Here is a 24,843-nt window from a genome sequence, read left to right on the forward strand (position 1 = left end):
AGCCTACCGTGGTGATATAGCGGGAGTGGAATTCTGGAGCATCTTTCAGGAACGTGAGGCCAGGGTGTGTATCCACCACATCCTGAAGAAGATTAAAACCAAAACTAAATTAACAAACATACCAAAGAGCAAAATAAAAAAACTAACACGCCAACAGAGTTTTTCCTTCCTGTAGAATAAGTAGCTAGTTGAGCAAACCTGCAATTTTTAGAATACTGAACAATGCACTTAAAATTTAACACTTTATTACATTCAAATTTTATTACAAGCATACTTATGTGTGCTTTTTGATATGCTAGTATACTTTAATAAAGCATTAATTAAAATTTTAATTTAGCAGGCGCCTGGGTGGTTCAGTCGGTTAAGCACCTGCATTCGGCTCAGGTCATGATCCCAGGGTCCTGGGATCATGCCACATTGGGCTCCTGGCTCAGCAGGGAGCCTGCTTCTCCCTCTCCCTCTGCCTCTCCCCCTGCTCATGCTCTCTCTCTCTGTATCTCTGTGTATCAAATGAATAAATAAAATATTTTAAAAAATGCTTTAAATTCAATTTAGTTAACATATAGTGTATTATTAGTTTCAGGGGTAGAATTTAGTGATTCATCAGTTGCATATAACACCCAGTGCTCATTACATCAAGTGTCCTCCTTAATGCCCATCAAGTGTCCTCCTTAATGCCCATCACCCAATTACCCCATCCTCCTATCCGCCTCCCCTTGAGCAACCCTGTTTGTTTCCTATAGTTAAGAGTCTCTTACAGTTTGCCTCCCTGTTTTTATCTTATCTTCCCTTCCCCTATGTTCATCTGTTTTGTTTTCCCTTTTTTTTTTTTTTTTAAAGATTTTATTTATTTATTTGACAGAGACAGCGAGAGAGCACAAGCAGGGGGAGCAGTAGAAGGAGAGGGAGAAGCAGGCTCTCCGCCATGCAGGGAGGCCGATGCAGGGCTTGATCCCAGGACCCTGGGATCATGACCTGAGTCGAATGCAGACGTTTAACCATCTGAGCCACCCAGGTGCCCCATCTGTTTTGTTTCTTAAATTCCACATGTGAATGAAATCATATAGTATTTGTCTCTGACTGACGTATTTCACTTAGCATAATACCCTCTAATTCCATCCATGTCATTACAAATGGTAAGATTTCATTCTTTTTAATGGCTGAGTAGCATTCCACTGTGTGTGTGTGTGTGTGTGTGTGTGTGTGTGTGTATGTGTGTGTGTGTACCACTTCTTCCTTATCTGTCAATGGACATCTGAGCTCTTTCCATATTTTGGCTACTGTGGACGTTGCTGCTATAAACATCGGGGTGCATGTACCCCTTTGAATCGGTATTTTTGTATCCTTTGGGTAAATACCTAGTAGTGCAATTGCTGGGTCGTAGGGTAGCTCTATTTTTAACTTTTTGAGGAACCTCCATACTTTTTCCACAGTGGTTGCACCAGCTTGCATTCCCACCAACAGTGTAAGAGGGTTGCCCTTTCTCCACATCCTCACCAACATCGGTTGCTTCCTGAGTTGTTAGTTTTCGCCATTTTGATCAGTATGAGGTGGTATCTCATTGTGGTTTTGATTTGTATTTCTCTGATGAGGAGTGATGTTGAGCATTTTTCCATGTGTCTGTTGGCCATTTGTATGTCTTCTTTGGAGAAATGTCTGTTTACGTCTTCTGCCCCTTTCTTGACTGGATTTTCTGTTTCTTGGGTGTTGTATTTGGTAAGTTTTTTATAGATTTTGGATACTAGCCCTTTATCTGATAAGTCATTTGCAAATATCTTCTCCCATTCCACAGGTTGCCTTTTGTTGATGCATTTAGTTCTTGTGCCTCACTGGTCTCTCCCAATCTTCAATAGTTACTTAGTCTTGTATTTCATAATTATGAAATACGGCTTTTTTTTTTTTTTTTTTTGAGAGAGAGCATCAGTGGGGAGAGGGAGAGAGAGAATCCCAAGCAGGCTTCATGCTCAGCATGGAGCCTGATGCGAGGCTTGATCTCATGGCCTTGACATCATGACCTGAGCCGAAATCAAGAGTCAGATAACTTAACCAACTGAGCACCTAGGCACACCTCATGATTTTGACACTCTTAATGAGTTCTAGTCAGTTATTCTATAGACTGTCTCTCAACATGGTTTTGTCTGATGTTTTCTCATGATTAGATTAAGATTATACATTTTTGGCAGGTATACCACATAAGTGGTATTGTGTGCTTTACAGTCATATAAGAGTATGTGATATCAGTATGTCTTTTATCTTGTAGAGTTAACTTTGATCACGCTTGGCTGAAATGGTGACTTCTGGGTTCACCACCATATAGTTATTATTCTCCCTTAATAATTAATAAATATTGTGGAGGGGGGATATACTTTGAAACTCTGCAAATTTTTGCCCACAGATTTCAGCATTTTTTAAAATAAAGATTTTATTTATTTGAGAGTGAGAGAGGTATCACAAGCAGGGGGGAAGGGCAGAGAAAGAGGGCGAAGCAGATGCCCCACTTAGCAGGGAGCCTGATGCTGGGCTCGATCCCAGGACCCTGAGATCATGACCTGAACGAAGGGAGACACTTAACTGACTGAGCCACCCAGGCGCCCCTGATTTCAGCAGTCATTTGTGGAACCTGACTGTGATATTTATACTGTGGTGCTTATCTAATAGTGATTTTGTATTTCTCTCATTCTTTCTACATTTAATAACTGGAATTCTTCTGTTAGGAAGAGCTGTTCCTCCTCTCTCACATATTTATATGTTCAATTCGTATCAGTACAGACTCATGGGTATTTATTTTATTCTAAGGGTTATAATCCAACACTATCATTATTTATTTTGTTGCTCAAATTGATCTTGCTCTGGCCATTGGAACTCTATCAGGTTGGCCTCTGTGTCCTCTTGACATGCCCTATCCTTTTGTGAGCACTTTTGTATTTTCTGGTATCACAAGATGGTACCATCTTATATTTTCATCGTTCCAGCCCTGGAATCTACCTCCCCCGCCCCCACAAATAGCCCTGGTTCCTTTATTGGAAATGGTATTTAAAAAACACTTAGAAATCTGGATGCTAGGTGTGCTTATTACCATTAGGGTGTCATTGCTCCTGGACCCTCTTGGCAGGAAGAACTAGGAATACTTGTAGGTACAGCAGTCCCCCTTATCTGCAGGGGATATGTTCCAAGACTCCTAGTGGACGCCTGAAATTGCAAATAGTTCTGAACCCTATATATATATACAATGTTTTTTCCTAAACATATGATAAAGTTTAATTTATAAATTAGGCACAGTAAGAGATTAATAACAATATTAAAATAGAGTAATTACAATATACTATAATAAAAGTTATATGAATGTGATTTCTCTCTCAAAATATGTTGTTGTACTGTACTCACCCTTTTACTTCTTGTGATGATATGAGATGAGAAATGTCTACATGATGAGATGAAGTGAGGTGAATGGAGTAGGCATTGTGAGGTAGCCTTAGGTTACTATTGATCTTCTAATGTTATGTCAGAAGGAGGATCATCTGCTTCTAGACTGCAGTTGACCATGAATAACTGAAACTGCATACACAGGTGGGGGGAACTCCTTTATACTAATCCAAGCATACACATTTTTATTTCTATTTCTATATCTGTACATACTAAAAACTATGTAATCATGTAGAGAATGGATTCTAATACTATACACAAGGTTCAGTCTAAACTTCTCCCTTTCCTTTGTAACTTTAACAGAATCACCAACCTATATCCCATTGAGAAACAAATTTACTAAACAGAGTATAGTATTAGTGTATAGTTCTTTTTGTCTCTGGTCTTACAGTATCCAGTTAAAATAGTACTTTCCAAGGTTACTCAGGTTAGCTCTCTCCTGTTGTTCCTTTATTCTCCTTAATGCAGTTAGAATACAGTTCAGTTCATTTGTTACTGTTGATTATTTTATTCTGAGTTTCTTTCCCACAGGTCCAGGTTGATTTTAATTCATTACTTATTTCTTGGAGGGAGAGTATTTGCACATTATTATGGTTCTAAGAGTCAAAGCTAATGTAGAACTGACATCTTAACAATATTGAGTTCTCCTACCCATAAAGAAGACCTCTCTCTCCATTTATATAAATCTTATTTTAAGTTCTCTCAGCAATGTTTTGCTGTACTTTGTGTGCAGGTCTTGCACATCTTTTATCAGATTCATCCCTAAGTATTTAATATTCGGGGGTGGTATTATAAATGGTATTTTTCAAATTTCAATTTTGAATTGTTTGTTGCTAGTATATAGAAGAAAATTGATTTTGTAGACTAATCATGTTATCTGTAAACTTGCTAAGCTCACTTATTAAATACAGCTTTAGCAGCATCTCATGAATTTTGACATGCTGTGTTTTCACTTTCATTCAGTTCAAGATATTTCTTAATTTTCCTTTTGACTTTTTCTCTGACTCATGGGTTATTTAAAAGTGTTATTTAGTTATCAAATACTTGAAAAATTTTCAGAGATCTTTTATTATTTCTGCTTTAATTCCATTCAAGTCAAAGAAATACTTTAAGAGCTAACTTTTAAATTTTTATTGAGATTTTCTATGGCCCAGAATATGGTCTATCTTGGTAAATATTCTGTGTACATGTTAAAGGAATGTGTATTCTACTGTTGTTTGATAAAGTGTAATATAAATGTCAATTCGGTCAAGTTGGTTGATAGTGTTGTTCAAGTGTTCTACATCCTTACTGATCTTTTCTCAACTTGTTCATTATTGAGAACAGCACATGGAAATCTACAATTATGACTTGAATGTATCCTTGAAGTTCTATCAGATTTTGCTTCATACATTTTGAAAGTCTGTTACAAGGTGCACAAACATTTAGAATTGTCATGTTATGGGTGCCTGGGTGGCTCAGTCGGTTAAGCATCTGCTTTCGGCTCAGGTCATGATCCTGGAGTCCCAGGATCGTGTCCGGCATCGGGCTCCCTGCTCAGCAGGGAGTCTGCTTCTCCCTCTGACCCTCTTCCCTCTCGTGCTTTCTATCTCTCATTCTCTCTCTCTCAAATAAAATCTTTAAAAAAAATTGTCATGTTATTATATTCTTTTTTTTTTTTAAGACTTTATTTGACAGAGAGACAGCGAGAGAGAGAACAGAAGCAGGGGGAGTTGGAGAGGGAGAAGCAGGCCTCCTGCCGAGCAGGGAGCCTGACGCGGGACTTGATCCCGGGACTCCAGGATCATGACCTGAGCCGAAGGCAGTCACATAACCGACTGAGCCACCCAGGCGCCCCATGTTGTTATATTCTTTATGAATTGTTATATTCTTGATGAATTGATCCCTTTATCATTTTTGTTACATTCTTCATGAATTGTTATATTCTTGATGAACTGACCCCTTTATCTTTACCTAGCAATATTATGTGCTTTAAAAACTACTTTGTCTGATATTAATATAGCCACCCAGCTTTCTTTTTTTTTTGCAGCAAAAAACCCCATATAACATAAAATTCACCCAACAATTTCTGAGTGTACAGTAAAATACTGTCAACAACTTGCACACTGTTGTACAACAGACCCCTCCCACCCCAATCCCGAATGATCGAAACTCCCTTCCCACCAAACAACAACTCCCCACACAACCTCCCCCCAGGCTCTGGCAACTGCCTCTCTTCTTCCTAGGAGTTTGACTACTTTAGATACTTCATATAAGTGGAATAGTACAGTATCTGTCTTTTTGTGACTGGCTTATTTCACTTAGCATAATGTCCTCAAAGTTTATCCATGTTGTTGCATGTAACAGAGTTTCCTTTTGTTTTAAAGGCAGAATAATATTCCATTATATGTATATACCACATTTTCTTTATCTGTCCATCTACTGATGGACATTTAGGTTGCTTTTACTTCTTGGCTATTGTGAATAATGCTCAATGAACATGGGAATACAAATATCTCTTTGAGATTGTTTTCCATTCTTCTGGATATATACCCCACAGTAGTATTGCTGGGTCATATGGTAGCTCTATTTTAAATTTTTTGAGGAACTTCCATACCATTTTCCATAGAAGTTATACCCTTTTACATTCCAGCCATCAGTGTGTAAACGTTCCAATTTCTCCACATCCTCACCAACACTTCTTTTTTTTAAACAGTATCCATTCTAACAGGTGTGAGGTGGTATTTCACTGTGACTTGATTTGCATTCCCCTGCTTATTTATTTATTTTTACTGATGTTGAACATCTCCTCATATGCTTGTTAGACATTTCATCTTTGGAGAAATGTCTATTCAAGTCCCTGACCATTTAAAAATCTGGTTATTTTTATTGCTGTTCTTATTGAGTTGTAGTTCTTTATATATTCTAGATATTGACACCTTATCAGGTGTGTTTGCAAGTATTTTTTTCCATTCTATAGACTGCCTTTTACTACGCTCTTTCCTTTGCTGTCCAGAAGTTTTAAAGTTTGATGTAGTCCCTTTTGTCTAGTTTTGATTTTGCTGCCTCTGCTTTTTTGGTCGTATCCATTGCCCAATCCAAAGGCCATGATGATTTCCCCCTCTGTTTTCTTCTAGGAGTTTTATAGTTTCAGGTCTTCGGATTAGGTCTTTAATCCCTTTTGAGTTCATTTTTGTATATGGTGTGTACAAAATATCCAATTTTCCCAACACCATTTGTTGACGAGACCATCCTTTCCCTACTGTGTAATCTTGGCACTTATGCTGCAAATCACTGGTGTATATATGCAAGAATCTGTAGCTTTGTAATTTACTTGGAAGTTATGATGTGTGAAGCTTCCAGCTTTGTTCTCCTTTCTCAGGACTGTTTTGGCTATTCTAGGCCCTTTGAAATTCCATATGAATTTTATAATTGTTTTTTATATTTCTGCAAAAAACGCCATTGGTATTTTAAACTTTACTGGGGAATAAGCAATATACAAAAAATTGTACGTATTTAATATATACAGATTGATGAATTTGGACATATGTGTATACCCAGGAAACCATCACCACGATTAAGGTAATAACATACTCAGCACCTCCAAGTTTCCTTGTGCCTTTTTTTTTTCTTTGATCTGTTTGTTTGTTTTGGTAAAAATACTTAACATGAGATCTACCCTCTTAACAAATTTTAAGTTGCACAATATAGCACTGTTAACTATATGCACTATGTTGTACAACAGATATCTAGAACTTATTTGTCTTACGTAACTAAAACTATATCCATTGAACAACATCTTCATGATTCAACTTATATGAGGTAACCCAAATAGACTCACAGAAGCAGAGAACAGAATGGGGTTGCCAGGGGATGGGAGAAGGGGACCATATGGATTTTGACAGAACTTGAACTGATCTATATAGACTGTTCTGGGTTGACTGGGCATTTAACAATGTTAAGTCTTTCAATCCATGAACACAATATGTCTTTCCATTTATTTGTAAGAGCTTTCTTTTGATTAGTGTTAGCATGCTGTATCTTTTTTCTTCTTTTACTTTTAATTTATTTGTGTCTTTATAATTAAAGTACATTTCTTTCAGGCAACATATATTTGGGTCTTGCTTTTTTGTCTAATCTTTGCCTTTTGAGAGTATTCACATCACTTATATTTAATGTGTTACTGGTATTGATATGGTTAGGTTTAGGTCTATCATCTTGTTTGTCCCATCCATTCTTTGTTCCCCTTTTTTCTTCCTTTCCTGCCTCCTTTTGAGTTTACTGAGTATTCTTTATAACTTCTATTTTATTTAAACTGTTTTTGGCCTTTTAGCTATAACTGTTATTTCAGTGGTTGTGTCAGAGAGTACAGCACATATCTTTAACTTACTACAACCTAGTTCCAAGTAGTATTAGACGACTTCATGGATAATATGTGAACCATACAATAGTATACTTCCATTTTTCTTCTCCTGGCCTTTATGCTATTGTTGTCAAATTGTACTTAGGCATATGTTATAATCATCACAAAACACTGTTGATAGTTTTGTTTAAACAGTTATCTTCTGAAGAGATCCGAATAATAAAAAATTATATACATTTATCCATTTAGTTACCATTTCTGGAGCTTTTCTTTCCTTTATGTAAATTTGTATTTCTATCTGGCATTATTTTCTTCCTTGACTGAACAACTTTTCCCCCAACCCAAACACATTTCTTGTACTGCATTTCTGCTGGTGATATTCTTTCAGCTTTTCTATGTCCAAAAAAATCTTTAATTCACCTTCATTTTTGAAAGATATTTTCACTGGGTACGATGCTCTAAGTTGATAGCCTATTTTCTTTGAGTACTTTAAAGATGTTGCTCCAATGTTTCTGACTTGGACTATTTCCAACATGAAATCTACTGTTATCTTCATCTTTGTTCCACTTTATGAAATGTGACTATTTTCTCTGGCTGCTATTCAAATTTTCTCTTTATTACTGGTTTTGAACAAATTTATTATGGAGGTGACTTGGTATAGTATTTTTTTGTGTTTCTTGTCTTTGAGCTTATTGATTATCTTGGGTTTGAGCTTATGGTTTTTATCAAATATAGAAAATCCGGGGCTATTATCTCATCAAATAATTTTTCTGTCCCCCTGCAATGCAATTCCAGCACTAACTATCCAGAATTGGTACTGATTTCACAGGTTAGGGGCACAGTCCTTCACAAGACTTCTCTCACTCCAGACACCAGCCATTAACTCTGGGGTTCCTAGGCCATCCACATTTTTGACCAACTGACTATAAATTTGGGGGTTTCCACCATCCCCTTAGGTTTAACAATTTGCCTGAGAGACCCACAGAAATGAGGCAAGTGCTACATTATGATTACTATTCTATTATAAAGGCTACAAGTCAGGACCAGCCAAACAAGAGATGCAGAGGAAAAAGTGGGAAGGTCTGAGACACAAAGCTTCTATTCTTAGGGCACGGCACCCTCCCAGCTCCTCATTGTGCTTCAGTGTCCAGAGATTTTATTGGGTTTCATTAGGTAGGCATGCTTGATTAAATCACTATCCATATGACTGAATTCAATTTCCAGGCTCCATCTCCTCCTTGGAGGTCAGTTGGTAACACCTGGCTGAAAAACCTAACCTCTAATCACGTGGTTGGCCTTTTTGGCACAATAAGTCCCCACTCTGAAACTATCCAGGGACCCACCATTAATGAGTCACCTCGTTAATATATGTTTGGTTTCTTTCTTTTTTTTTTTTTTTAAAGATTTTATTTATTTATTTGAGAGAGAGAGAGAGAATGAGAGAGAGCACGAGAGGGAAGAGGGTCAGAGGGAGAAGCAGACTCCCCGCTGAGCAGGGAGCCCGATGCGGGACTTGATCCCGGGACCCCAGGATCATGACCTGAGCCGAAGGCAGTCGCTTAACCAACTGAGCCACCCAGGCGCCCGAGTCACCTCGTTAATAAAAACTCAGGCATGGTCCCAGGAGCCTGCTGTGAAAAACAAAGATGTTCTTATCATTTGGGAAATTCTAAGGGTTTAACAGCTCCGTCCTAGGAACTTGGGACAAAGAGGTGACAAATTCTTTATTTTAAATCCCCCCACCTCTCCCATTAGTTTGCTTGAAGTTATGTCCCAAAGCCCATGGATGCTCTTTATATTTTTCTTCCTTTCTTTGTGTCTCCATTTCTCATTTTTTTTTAAAGATTTTATTTATTCATGAGAGACAGAGAGAGATAGAGAGAGAGAGAGAGAGAGAGAGAGAGAGGCAGGGGGAGAAGCAGGCTCCCACGGAGCAGGGAGTCTGATGCAGGACTTGATCCCAGGACCCTGGGATCATGACCTGAGCCGAAGGCAGACGCCTAACCATCTGAGCCACCCAGGCGCCCTCCATTTCTCATTTTGGATAGTTTCTATTCTGTCTTCAAATTCACTAGTCATTTCACTTGCAATGTTTAATCTGCTGTTAATCCAATCTGGTGTATTTTGCACCCCAGACACCTTAGTTTTCAGCTCTACAAGTTCAACTTGGGTTTTTTAAAATATATGTCTTCCATGTCTTAACTTTTTGGGTAGATGGAATTCAGCTATGAAAGCTGTTTTAATGTACTCGTCTAATTCTAACATCTGGGTCAGTTTCAACTGATCTTTTTTTTCCGTATTATCTGTTGTATTTTTCTGCTTCTTTGCATGCCTGATGACATCAACTATTACAAATTTCACCTGGTTGAATGCTGGATATTTTTATGTTCTTATAAATATTCTCAAACTTTGTTCTGGAATGCTGTTAAGTCACTTGAAAACCCTTTTATCCTTGTAGGTCTTGCTTTCTAAATTGGTTAGGCAGGACCTAGCAATGCTTAATTTAGGGTTAATTATTCTCCATTACTGAAGCAAGACTCCCAAGAGTACTCCACCCAAAGTCCTGTGCACTATGAAGTTTTCCAGTCTGGCTGGTAGGGACAAATACTATCCCTGGGCCTGTGTGACTGACAGGTACTGTACTGCTCCCTCTAATCATGGATAGTACTTTCTTTAGCTTTGGTTACTTTCCCCACATACATCTGTTGATCAGTATTCTGCTGAATACTCGTTGAGGAGTTCTAAAGATGTCTGGAGCTTTCTCGCTGGTACTCTGTCCCAAGTATTCTAGCCACCCTGGTCATCTAGCTCTTCACCTCTGCCTCCTAAAATCAGGGAGTCTGATGGACTCTGCCTGGAGTCCCCATTCCCACACTGTGGCTTGGGAACTCTCCCAAGGCAGTAACCTGAGACAATCATAAGGCTGACCTTGTTTGCTTTCTGTCTCTCAGCAATCACTATCTTTTGTTGCCAGATATCCAGCATCTTGAAAACCACTGTTTTGTATTTCTTGCCTGATTTTTTTTTTTAACTGAAGTATAGCTGACATACACTATTATATTAGTTTCAGGTGTGCAGCAGTGATTCAACATTTATATACATTACAAATGACCACAGTAAGTCTAGTTATCATCTGCCACCATACAAAGTTATTAAAACATTATTGACTATATTCCCTATGCTGTACTTTACATCACTGGGACTTAACTTATTTTGTAACTGGAAGTTTATACATCTTAATCCTGTTCACCTATTTTGCCAATCTCTCCAACCACCTGCCCTCTGGCAACCACCAGTTTGTTCATTATGAGTATGTTTGTTTTGTTTTTTAGAGACCACATATAAGTGAAATCATTTTCTTTGTCTGACATTTCACTCTCCAGGTCCATCTGTGTTGTTGTAAATGGCAAGATTCCATTCCTTTTTATGGCTGAGTAATATTCAATTGTTCATATATACTACATCTTGTTTACTCACTCATCTATTCATGGACACTAGGTTGCTTCCATATGTTGGCTATTGTAAATAATGCTGCAGTGAACATAGGAATGCATATATCTTTTTGAATTAGAATTTTCATCTTCTTTGGAAAAATACCCAGAAGTGGAATTGCTGGATCGTATGGTATTTCTATTTTTAATTTTTTAAGGAAACTCCATATTGTTTTCCATGATGGCAGCACCAATTTACATTTACTAATTTACCACCAATAGTGCCCAGGGTTCTGTTTTCTCCATATCCTTGTCAACACTTGTTATTTCTTATCTTTTTGATACTAGCCATTCTGGCAGGTGTGAGGTGGTATCTCATTATGGTTTTGATTTGCATTTTCCTAATGAATGATGTTGAGCATCTTTTCATGTGTCTGTTGGCCATCTGTATGTCTTTTTTGGAAAAGTGTCTTTTCAGGTCCTCTGTCCATTTTTTAAAAAAAGATTTTATTTATTTATTTGAGAGAGAGAGCAGGCACGAGAGAGAGAGAGAACATGAATGGGGTGAGGGGCAGAGGGAGAAGCAGACTCCCCACTGAGCAGGGAGCCTGATGTGGGGCTCAATCCCAGGACTCTGGGATCATGACCTGAGCCAAAGGCAGATGCTTAACCAACTGAGCCACCCAGGCAGCCCCCATTTTTTTATTAATTAATTTATTTGATAGAGAGAGTGAGAGAGCACAGGCAGGGGGAGCGGCAGAGGAAGAGGGAGAAGCAGGCTCCCCGCGGAGCAGGGAACCCGATGCAGGACTCAATCCCAGGACCCTGAGATCATGACCTGAGCCAAAGGCAGCTGCTTAACCGACTGAGCCACTCAAATGCCCACCCCCCCCTTTTTTTAAATGGGTGTTGAGTTGTAGGAGTTCTTTATATATTTTGAATATTAACCTTCTATTGGACATATCATTTGCAAATATCTTCTCCCATTCAGTAGGTCGCCTTTTCATTTTGTTGAATGGTTTCCTTTGATGGTTTCCTTCACAGTGTAAAGCTTTTTACTTTGATATAGTCCCAACTATTTTTGCATTTGTTGCCCTTGCTTGAGGAGACAGATCCAAAATAATACTGCTAAGATTTATGTCCAAGAATTTACTGCTTATGTTTTCTTTTAGGAGTTTTATACTCTCATGACTTACATTTAGGTTTTTAATCCATTTGGGGTTTATTTTTGTATATGGTACAAGATAGTCTAACTTCATTCTTTTGCATGTAGCAAAACTTATTTTCATTGGTTTTCTTTTATTTTTTTGATCTCTATTTCATTTATTTCCACTCTTATCTTTATTATTTCCTTCCTTCTACTAACTTTGTTTTTTGTTCTTTTTCTAGTTTCTTTAGGTGTAAGGTTATAATGTTCATTTGAAATTTTTCGTTTCTTAGGACAGGCCTGTATCATAAACTTCCATCTTAGAACTGCTTTTGCCCTGTGCAACAGATTTCTGACGTTGTGTTTCCATTTTCATTTGTCTCAAGGTATTTTTAAATTTCCTCTTTGATTTCCTCACTGACTCATTATTTAGTAGCAAGGTGCTTAGCCTGCATGTGTTTGTGTTTTTTAAGTCTGTATGTGTCTTTGGATCTGAAGTGAGTCTCTTGTGGGCTGCATATAGATGGGTCTTATAACTTTTTCTTGTAATTGATTTCTAGTTTCATACCATTGTGGTTGGAAAAAATGCTTGATATGATTTCAATTTTCCTAAATTTACTGAGACTCGTTTTGTGGCCTAATGTGATCTATCCTGAAGAATGTTCCATGTGCACTTGAATAGAATGTGTATTCTGTTTTTTGATGGAATGTTCTGTGTTTATCTGTTAAGTCCATCTGGTCTAATGTGTTGCTTAAGATCACTGCTTGCTTATTGATTTTCTGTCTGGATGATCTATCCATTGATATAAGTGGGGTGTTAAAATGCCCTACTATTTTTAAGAGAAATTAGAGCAAGAAAAGAAGATGGCAGTGGAGTAGGAGAATCCTAGGCTTGTCTCATCCCACGAACACAACTAGATAACTACTAAATCATCCTAAATACCCCAGAAAGTGACCTGAAGATTGGCAGAACTCCACAACTAAAGGGAGAGAGGAGGCCACATCGAAGATGGTAGGAAGTGCAGAGACATGGTTTCAGGGAGAAGCAGATCGCAGGTACTGCAGAGGGGAGGGAGCCGTGGTTGCAGAGAAGGGTGAGAGAGAGAGGAGCACACTGGAGAATGCACAAGGAGAATGTTTCCTCAAAGCCATTGGCTTGGAAGACGAAGAGGGGCTAAATTCTGTGAGTTCTTACAAGAGTGGGACTCAAACCCTGGAGTTTTAAAGGCCAGAGGGCTTGGCTAGGATAGAGGCCAATAGAAAATGTACTGCTCCTGGAGAGAAAGCAGACAAACAACCTGAGGGTACACAGCATGGAAACAGTGATCTGAAGAACACCTGGGCCACACATTGGGGAGATTATTCACTCTTCTCGGAGCATGTACTTGAGAGGTAGCATTCATGGAGACACCTCTTCAGGAACGAAGGAGCTGGCTGGCACCATTTTTCTCCCCTGCCCCTCAGCATAACACAGAGGCACCTGTGGGAAGCAGGAAAGTGCTACTACTGGCTGCCTAACTTGCTTACACCAAGCCCCACTCCCCTTTGCTCTGGTGGGACTTGCCCCTCGGTCAACTTGCCTCAGTCCAGCACAGCAAGCCCCTCCCCTAGGAGACCAGTACAAACCCCCGCCCAAACCATATCTCCTGACCAGAGAGTTCTACAGAGCCTCAGTTCTGGTGGAATTGGTGTCAGGTCTCATTGCAAAAGCAGACCAGAGCACACCTAGTTAAAACTCACCACATTCAGGCCCAGGACCAAACACTGCCCAGAGCAGGCAAGGAGAGCCTCTGCAGGCGACTGGCCTGAAGGACAGAGCAGCCAGAACACAACAGCAGAGCACACGCAGCACATACTGGAGACACTCCCTGAAGCACCAGGCTCTGGGCACTACATGACCTCTTCTTCATAAGGCCATTATTTTCAGGAGCAAGAGATATAACTGGCATCTGACTGTTGATCTTAGCTCTGGTCTTGATCTCAGGGTCGTGAGTTCAAGCCCCATGTGGAGCCCACTTAAAAGAAAATCTTACAAGCAGTAACACAAAATAAGTCCTTAACTTACCAGGGAAAACCCATAAGTTCACTGGAGATTTCTCAACAGAAACTTGGCAAGCCAGAAGGGAGTGGCAAGATATACTCAAGGTGCTGAATGGGAAAAATCTGAGTCCAAGAATATTCAGCAAGGCTACCATTCCGGATAGATGGAGAGATAGAGTTTCCCAGACAAACAAAAACTAAAGGAGTTTGTGACCACTAAACCAGCTCTGCAAGAAATATTAGAGGGGACTCTGAGTGGGGAAGAAAGGCCAAAAGTGACAAAGACTAAAAAGGAACAGAGAAAACCTCCAGAAACACTGACTTTACAGGAAATACAATGGCACTAAATTCTTACCTATCAATAATTACTCTGAATGTAAATGGACTAAATGCTCCAATCAAAAGACACAGGGTGTTAGAATGGATAAAAAAACAAGCCCCAACTATACGCTGCCTACAAGAGACTCATTTTAGACTAAAACACCTCCAGATTGAAAGTGAGGGGATGGAGAAACATTTATCATGCAAACAGACATCAAAAGAAAGCCGGAGTAGCCATATTTATATCAGACAAACTAGATTTTAAACCAAAGACTGTAACAAGAGATAAAGAAGGGCACTACACATAATAAAGGGGTCTACTGAACAAGAAGGTCTAACAAATGTAAATGTTTATGCCCCCAACATGGGAGCACCCAAATATATAAGACAATTAATAACAAACATAAAAGGAACTCATTCATAATAATCAATAATAGTAGGAGACTTTAACATCCCACTTATGTCAATGGACAGATCATCTAAGCAGAAAATCAACAAAGAAACAATGGCTTTGAATGACACACTGGACCAGATGGACTTAACAGATATATTCAGAACATTCCATCCTAAAGCAGCAGAATACACATTCTTTTCAAGGGCAAATGGGACATTCTCCAGAACAATTACATACTAGGTTACAAATAAAGTGTCAACAAGTCCAAAAAGATTGAGATCATACCATGCATATTTTCCAATCACAATGCTATGAAGCTTGAAGTTAATCACAAGAAAAAATTTGGAAAGACCACAAATACATGGAGGTTAAAGAACATCTTACTAAAGAATGAATGGGTCAACCAGGAAATTAAAGAAGAAATAAAAAAATACATGAAACAAATGAAAATGAAAACATGAAGGTCCAAAACCTTTGGGATGCAGCAAAAGGAGTAATAAGAGGGAAGTATATAGCAATACAGGCCTACCTTAAGAAGCAAGAAAAATCTCAAATACACAACCTAACCTTACACCTAAAGGAGCTAGGGAAACAACAATAAATGAAACTTAAAGTCAGCAGAAGAAGGGCAAAATAAGGATTAGAGCAGAAATGAATGATATAGAAACAAACAAACAAAAAGCCCACTAGAATAGATCAGTGAAACCAGGAGCTGGTTCTTTGAAAAAGTTGATGATAAAGTTGATAATCCCCTATCCAGATTTATCAAGAAGAGGAAGAGAAAGGACCAAAATAAATAAAATCACCCATGAGAGAGGAGAAATAACAACCAACACCACAGAAATACAATTATAAGAGAATAATATGAAAAACTGTATGCCAACATATTGGGCAATCTGGCAGAAATAAATTCCTAGGAACATATAAAGTTAATAATACCTATTCTTCTCAAACTATTAAAAAAATAGAAATGGAAGGAAAACTTCCAAACTCATTCTATAAGGTCAGCATTACCCCAATTCCAAAACCAGGCAAATACCCCACTAAAAAAGAGAATATCCCTGATGAATATGGATGCAAAAATTCTCAACTAAATACTAGCAAATCCAATCCCACAGTACATTAAAAGTAATCATTCACCACGATCAAGTGGCATTTATTCCTGGGTTGCAAGGGTGATTCAATATTTGCAAATCAATCAACGTGATAGACCACATTAATAAAAGAAAGGACAAGAACCATATGATCCTCTCAATAAATGCAGAAAAGCATTTGACAAAGTACAGCACCCATTCTTGATAAAAAGCCTCAACGAAGTAGGGGTAGAGGGAACATACCTCAACATAATAAAGGCCACATATGAAAAACCCACAGCTAGTGTCATCTTCAATGGGGAAAAACTGAGAGCTCTTCCTCTAGAGTCAGGAATAAGAAAGGGATGTCTACCCTCATCACTGTTATTTAACACAGTACTAGAAGTCCTAGCCACAGCAATCAGACAACAAAAAGAAATAAAAGGCATCCAAATTGGCAAGGAAGAAGTCAAACTTTCACTATTTTCAGATGACATGATAGTCTATGTGGAAAACCCAAAAGACTCCACCAAAAAATTGTTAGAATGGATACATGAATTCAGTAAAGCTGCAGGATACAAAATCAACACACAGAAATCTGTTGCATTTCTATATATTGCCAGAGAAATCAAGAAATCAATCCCATTTATAACTGCACCAAAAACCATAAGATACCTAGGAATAAACCTAACTAAAGAGGTGAAAGATCTGTACCCTGAAAACTATAAAACATTGATGAAAGAAATTGAAGAGGACACAAAGAAATGGAAAGATACTCCATGCTCATGGATTGCAAGAACAAATATTGTTCAAATGTCTACACTACCCAAAGCAATCTACACATTTAATGAAATCTGTATCAAAATACCACTAGCATTTTTCACAGAGCTAGAAACAATCCTAAAATTTGTATGGAACCACAAAAGACTCCAAGTAGCCAAAGCAATCTAACAAGAAAAGCAAAACTGGAGGCATCAAAATTTCAGACTTCAAATCATATTAACAAAGCAGAGTATGGTCCTGGCACAAAAACAGGCACATAGATCAGTGGAACAGAACAGAAAATCCAGAAATGAACCCACAACTGTATGGTCAATTAATCTTTGACAAAGCAGGAAAGAATATCCAATGGAAAAAAGACAGTCTCTTCAACAAATGGTGTTGGGAAAACTGGACAGCAACATGCAGAAGAATGAAACTGGACCACTTTCTTACACCATACACATACATAAATTCAAAATGGATGAAAAGACCTAAATGTGAGACAGGAAACCATCAAAATACTAGAGGAGAACGCAGGCAGTAACCTTTGTGACATCAGCTGTAGCAACTTCTTACTACATACGTCTCCTGAGGCAAGGGAAACAAAAGCAAAAATGAACTATTGGGTCTTCATAAAGATTAAAAGCTTCTACACAGTGGGGGAAACAATAAACAAATCTAAAAGGCAACCTATGGAATGGGAGAAGATATTTGCAAATGACATATCTGCTAAAGGGTTAGTATCCAAAATCTATAAGGCACTTATAAAACTCAACACACAAAAAAACAAATAACCCAATTAAAAAATGGGCAGGAGACATGAACAACATTTTTCCAAAGAAGACCAAACAGATGGCCAACAGGCACATGAAAAGATGCTCAACATCACTTATCATCAAGGAACTACAAATCCAAACTACAGAGAGATATCACTTCACACCTGTCAGAATGGATAAAATTAACAACACAAGAAACAACAGGTATTGGCGAAGATGTGGAGAAAGGGGAACCCTCTTGCTCTGTTGATGGGAATGCAAATTGGTGCAGGCACTCTGGAAAATAATATGGAGGTTCCTCAAAAAGTTAAGAATAGAGCTACCCTACCATCCCGCAATTGTATTACTAAGTATTTACCTAAAGGATACAAAAACAGTAATTCAAAGGGATACATGCACCCTAATGTTTATAGCAGAATTACCTACAATAGCTAAATTATGGAAACAGCCAAGTGTCCATCGACTGATGAATGGATAAAGAAAATGCGGTGTATATATACAATGGAATATTACTCAGTCACAGAAAGAATGAAATCTTTCTATTTGCAATGACATGGATGGAGCTAGATTGTCTTATGCCTTATGCTAAGTGAAATAAGTGAGTCAGAGAAAGACAAATACCATATGATTTCACTCATATGCAGAATTTAAGAAACAAAACAAACGAGCAAAGGAAAAAAAAAGAGGCAAACAAGAAACAGACTCTTTAAAAAAAAAGATTTTATTTATTTGAGAGAGAGAGAGCACAAGTGGGGGGAGAAGTAGAGCGAGAGGGAGAAGCAGACTACCCACTAAGCAGGGAGCCCGACAGGGGACTTGATCCGGGAACTCCAGAATCATGACCTGAGCCAAGGCAGACACTTAACCAACTGAGCCACCCAGGTGCCCCAGGAAACAGACTCTTAACTGTACAGAACAAACTGATGGTTACCAGAGGGGAGCTGGTTGGGTGAAATAGGTGATGGGGATTAAGGAGTGCACTTGCTGTGATGAGCACAGGGTACTGTATGAAGTGTTGAATCACTATATTTTACACCTGAATATCATATTATACTGTATGTTAACTAATGGGAATTTATTTTTTAAATTTTTTAAAAAATATTTTATTTATTTATTTGAGAGAGAGAGAGAGACATAGCCAGAGAGGGAACACAAGCAGGGGGAGTGGGAGAGGGAGAAGCAGGCTTCCTGCTGAGCAGGGAACCCAATGCGCAGCTCGATCCCAGGACCCTGGGATCATGACCTCAGCCGAAGGCAGACACTTAACAACTGAGCCACCCAGGCGCCTCACCTAACGGGAATTTAAATAAAAGCTTAAAATAATAAAACCCCCTAATTTTATATTACTGTCAATTCTTCCCTCTATGTCTGTCAATATTTGCTTCATCTATTTATATATTATCCTATGTTAGGTGCATAGATATTTATAGTTGTTATATTCCTATTGGATTGATCCCTTTATCATGATGTAATGCCCTTTTTTTTTTTTTTAGAGAAAGAGCATGTATGTGTGGGGGAGGGGGGACAGAGGGAGAGAGAGAGAATCTTAAGCAGATTTGACACTCAGTGCAGAGCCTGACATGGGGCTCAACCTCATGACCCTGGGATCATGACCTGGGCTAAAGTCAGGAGTCAGATGCTTAACCAACTGAGTCACCCAGGTGCCCCCCAGTCTTTGTTTTAAAGTCTGTTTTGTCTGATGATAAGTATGGCTATTCCAGCTTTTTTTTTTCCCTCCAGCTTTTTGTTTCTATTTGCTTGGGATATCTTTTTCTATCCCTTCACTTACAAGTCAATTTCTTGTAGGCAGCATATAAGTAGGTCTTGCTTTTTTATCCATTCAGTTACCCCATGTCTTTTGATTGGAGCATTTAGTCCATTTACATTTAAAGTAAATATTGACAGGTATGTACTTCTGCCATTCTTTTTTTTTTTTTTTTAAAGATTTTATTTATTTATTTGACAGAGAGAGAGAGAGAGAGAGAGAGAGAGTGCACAAGCAGGGGGAGTGGCAGGCAGAGGAAGAGGAAGAAGCAGGCTCTCTGCTGAGGAGGGAGCATGATGCGGGGCTCTATCCCAGGACTCTGGGATCATGACCCGAACTGAAAGTAGATGCTTAACCGACTGAGCCACCCAGGCATCCCTACTTACTGCCATTCTGTTAATTGTTTTCTGTTTTTTTTTTTTTTTTTTTCCTAATTCTTTGTTCCTTTCTTCTTGTCTTGCTGTCTTCCTTTGTGATTGGATGACTTTCAAGTTTATGGTCACTTAAGTCCTAACACATTCTAAAAGCACTACATTATTAATCTACCCCCACCCATGTTTTAAATGTATTTGATGTTTTATTTTATAACTTTTTATTTTGTGTATCCCTTAACAAATTATTGTATATGTAGTTGATTTTACTACTTGTCCTTTAACCTTCATACTAGCTTTACAAGTGGTTGAGCCACTACCTTTACTGTATGTTCACTTTTACCAGTGAGATATTTTTTCTTTCATAATTTTCTTCTACTTATGGCCTCCCCCACCGCCACACACACACACTTAAAGAGGTCCTCTGAACAATTCTTGTAAGGCTGGTTTATTGGTGATTAATTTCTTTAACTTTTACTTGTCCAGGAAACTTGATCTCTCCTTCAATTCTGAAATATCCTTGCTAGGCAAAGTACTCTTGGTTGTGTTTTTTTTTTCTTTCCTTGTAGCACTTTAAATATATCATGCCACTCCCTTCTGACCTGCAAAATTTTTGCTGAAAAATCAGCTCATAGTCTTATGGGTGTTCCCTTGTAGGTAACTAGTAGCTTTTCCCTTGCTGCTTTTAAGATTCTCTTTACCTCTAATTTTTGACATTTTAATTATTATGTGACTTGTGTGGACCTCTTTGGGGCTCTCTGTGGTTCCTCGACCCAGATGTCTGTTTTCTTCCCCAGGTTAAATAAGTTTTCAGTTATTATCATTATTATTTTTAAAGATTTTATTTATTTATTTGACAGAGAAAGAGAAACAGCTAGAGAGGGAACACAAGCAGGGGGAGTGGGAGATGGAGAAGCAGGCTCCTGGCTGAGCAGGAAGCCTGATGTGGGGCTCGATCCCAGGACCCCGGGATCATGAGCCAAAGGCAGACGCCTAATGACTGAGCCACCCAGGTGCCCTTCAGTTATTATTTCTTCAAATATGTTTTCTGCTACTTTCTCTTTCTTCTCCTTCTACGACCTCCCTAATGCAAATGTTGGTATGCCTGATGTTATCTAAGAGGTCCCTTAAACTATCCTCATTTTAAAATTTTTCATTCTGCTGTTCAGCTTGAATGATTTCCACTACCCTGTTCTGTAGATCACTGATCTATTCTTCTGCATTCTCTAACTGCTATTGATTCCCTCTAGTGTATTTTTCATTTCAGTTATTGTTCTTCAGCTGATTGGTTCTTTTTAACATTTTCTATCTCTTGTTGAAGTTTTCACTGTGTTCATTCATTCTTCTCTATAGTTCAGTGAGCATTTTTAGGACCATTACTTTGAACTCCCTATTAGGTATATTGTTTTAGTTCTTTTTCTGAGGTTTAGTTCTTTCCTGAGGTTGTTTTCTGTCTTGTTCTTTCATTCCTATCTCCTCATTTTGTCTGACTCTATTTGTTTCTATGTTTTAGGTGAATCGGCTACATCTGGTCATGAAACAGTGGCCTTATGTAGAAAGCATCCTGTGGGGCCCAGAAGCAAAATCTACCCTAATCACCAGAACCAGGGTCTCCAGGGATGACTGTAGGCTGCATGTTCCCTCCTTTTGTGGCTGGGCCACAACTGCTGTGGGTAGGGCTGCCCCTGACCCTCTGGGTAGGAGTAGTTTTTGGAGGGTATGGGTCCAGGCCAAAGCCACTCACTAGGTGTGGTGTAGTGGAAACTGCTTTGGAGGTGGGTACCAGTCCTAGCCTAGGATGCCTGCTGGGTGTAGCATAGTGGCAGCCACTTTGGAGGGGGCCTGCTGGGGCAGGTTTGCAAGGGAACACCAGAATGGGGTGAGTGGTGCTACCAAGGAAGATGGAGTGTCAGAACTGGTATCCACCCACACTGGGCCAGCTAGGCAGGAAGGCAAGAAAAATGGAGCCTGCCAGTGCTTCCATTCCTGGAGAAAGTTCCTACTTTCTTATTGGTCCAACATCATGTCCCTTGAGCATTCAAAGGAGAACTGAAGTTAAATGGACTTTCTTTTCTTATTCTCCATCAGTTGTTTGTAATCATGCCATATTTCAGTTTGCTTCAAGCTTAGATCATGACTGTCTTATACAGTTTTTTTTTTCTTTTGATTTTCTTGGAGTTTTGAATTGCTTTTTTAAAACTTGTTCATATAGAATGCTGTGCTACAAGCATACCCTCCCAGTTTCCTTGTTCTCAAATATAATAGTAGTGCATGGAATAGCTCCACCCTCCCTATTCCCCTTTATGGAGAACTTCTTCCCAGAGAAATCCCATCACCTTTTCTATTCTGGACTGGCTGTTCTTCAATTGCCATCTAAGGTCTTCCCTTCACTGATTCTCTGGATTGAATCCACTGTTCCATGGATCTCATGTATTCCTCTTTCTTGGTTTACTTAATTTTTTTTGAAGATTTATTTATTTTAGAGAGAGAGCAAGAGAGAGAGCAGGTGCACGTGCATGCGTGTGGGGGGGTAGGGGCAGAGGGAGATGGGAGAGAAAATCCCAAGTGGACTCTGCGCTGAGCGTCTAATCTGATTTGGGGCTCGATCGCACAACCCTGAGATCATGACCTGAGCCTAAACCAAGAGTCAGGCACTTAACCTACTGTGCCACTCAGGTGCCCCTTGGTTTACTTAATTTGATACAGTATCTGTTCAAGTAACTCTCTAGAAAATAGGGAGATAAACTTTCTGAGTTTTTATTTATTTATTTTTAAGGTTTTATTTATTTATTTGACAGAGAGAGACAGCGAGGGAGGGAACACAAGCAGGGGGAGTGGGAGAGGGAGAAACAGGCTCTCCACTGAGCAGGGAGCCTGATGCGGGACTCGATCCCAGGACCCTGGGATCATGACCTGAGCCGAAGGCAGACGCTTAATGGCTGAGCCACCCAGACGCCCCAACTTTCTGAGTTTTTAAATGTCTTTATTCTAATCTCATATCTGACTGACAGCTTGGCAGGATAATGGAAATCTGATTTCAAATCCATTTCCCTGGAGTTACTAATGAGAATCTAATACCACCCCAATTTTTGTTCTTATTAAAGGGACCTGTTTTTTTTAAAAAAACAAAAAAGGGACTTGGTTTTTCTCTCTGGACGCTTTTAGTATCTTGTTTTCATCAGCGTTTTTCTAAAAATTTGAGATGATATGTTTATGTATGTTTCTTTCTTTTACTCATTGTACTTGGTTTTTTCAATCAAAAGACTTGTATTTTGTATCATTATCTTTAAATCTGTGGGCAGGACTGGAGGGAGCATGAGAGCCTGGTGTGGGAGTGTCAAATTCTATTTTTTTTAAGTTTTTATTTACTTATTTATTTGAGAGAGAGAGAGAGAGAGAGAGAGAGAGAGAGAGCGCGAGCATGAGCAGGGGCAGGGGAGAGGGAGAAGCAGACTCCCTGCTGAGCAGGGAGCCCGATGCGGGGCTCGATCCCAGGACCCCGGGATCATGACCTGAGCCGAAGGCAGACGCTCAACCAACTGAGCCACCCAGAGGCCCCTCAAATTATATTTTTTATTATATGCTGGTTACACAAGCATGTCCCCAAGGAGGGAAACAGGGATCCTAAGGGATCCTACCAGGTTCTAGCTCTTTGTACCCATCTTATCATCCCAGTCCCTTGAATTCTCTCCATTCTGTATTATTTCTGTGATGATTTCCTTCTCTCTCTTCTTTCTTCTCCAGAATCCAGTTAGTTGTTGAAATTCTTGAATTAGTCTTCTATGTCTCCTCCTTCCCTCCTTCTCCCTCTCTCTGGCTTTCTTTCCCTTCCTGTGAGATATCCTAAACATTAGTTTCCAAGCCTTATGATGAAATTTTAAATTTTGGTACTTACATTTAAAAAAAATTTTTTTAAGTAGGCTCCATGCTGGGTGTGGAGCCCAATGTGGGGCTTAAACTCACAACCCTGAGATCAAGAGTAGGATGCTTAACCAACTGAGCCACCCAGGACTCCCCTACATTTTAAAATTGTAACAGCTCTTTCTGGTATTAGCTTTCTGTTTTCATAATATTCTGGTCTTATTTTATATAATCCATCTGAATATAGTAATTATTGTTTACAAAGACTTAATTTTTTAGAACAGTTTTAAAGAAAAATTGGTAAGACAGTATAGAGTTCCCATATACCCTGCATTACATTAGCATTTGTTATAGTTAATAAATCAATATTGATACATTATTATGTATTGATATGTTTATGAGAGACCATACTTTATTTACTTAGTTTCTGCCTAATATCTTTTTTCTGTTCCAGGATATCATATTCCATTTAGCTGTCACATCTCCTTAGGCTCCTTCTGGCTGTAACAATTTTGCAAACTTTCCTTGTTTCTGATGACCTTGATAGTTCTGAGGACTACTGGCCAGGTATATCTAGGATGTTTCTCTATTGGAATTTGTCTTAGCACGCTTTATTGTTTGTTATTTTGCTTATGCTTGTGAGTAAATGCTAGGATGCACTTTACTTTTGGGAACCAAGTAGGGAGTCAACTGTTCCATTGTTCTATATACCAACCTTCCATGAATCCTCATTTCTAATACTTCCCATTAGAACTGCCAACCCTGAGTTTACAGCTGCTCTGGGATCCTGCTGAGAGAATGAGAAGAGTAGCTCATGTCTCTACTGTAGCCCATAAACAGCTCCTCATTCTGGGCTGTGGTTTCCTTAGCCTGCTTCTACTTTCTATTTTTAAGAAATTGGAAATCACTTGACATTAATTTTTTTCCATTCTTCTCTACCATTCCATTTATTTTCATGTGTTTATTCCCTTTAAATTCCTATACTTTCACTTTAGAGGAGTTTGGGACAGAATGGGAGGAGAATGTATCTATTCATTCTGTCAACTTTTACTTGAAGACTCCACAAATCTTGTTAAAGAAAAATAGAATTTCTCCTATATAAATGAAATATAAATGTCTACTAACTCATAATTATAG

General features: G+C 38.8%; 1 protein-coding gene across 10 annotated transcripts in view; it reads right to left on the reverse strand.

Moving 5' to 3' along the window:
* Nucleotides 1-24,843, reverse strand: part of PPP2R3A (protein phosphatase 2 regulatory subunit B''alpha) — a 214,616-nt gene that overhangs the window by 78,836 nt on the left and 110,937 nt on the right. For all 10 annotated transcript variants that reach the window (XM_073899719.1, XM_073899723.1, XM_073899703.1 and 7 more), the window contains one exon: nt 8-82. In XM_073899719.1, the coding sequence (XP_073755820.1) occupies nt 8-82 (75 nt within the window). The remainder of the gene's footprint in view (nt 1-7; nt 83-24,843) is intronic.

Source organism: Callorhinus ursinus, unplaced genomic scaffold, assembly GCF_003265705.2.
Source record: "Callorhinus ursinus isolate GAN/ISIS: 27379988/994484 unplaced genomic scaffold, GSC_fseal_2.0 scaffold1, whole genome shotgun sequence".
NCBI classification, from domain to species: domain Eukaryota; kingdom Metazoa; phylum Chordata; class Mammalia; order Carnivora; family Otariidae; genus Callorhinus; species Callorhinus ursinus.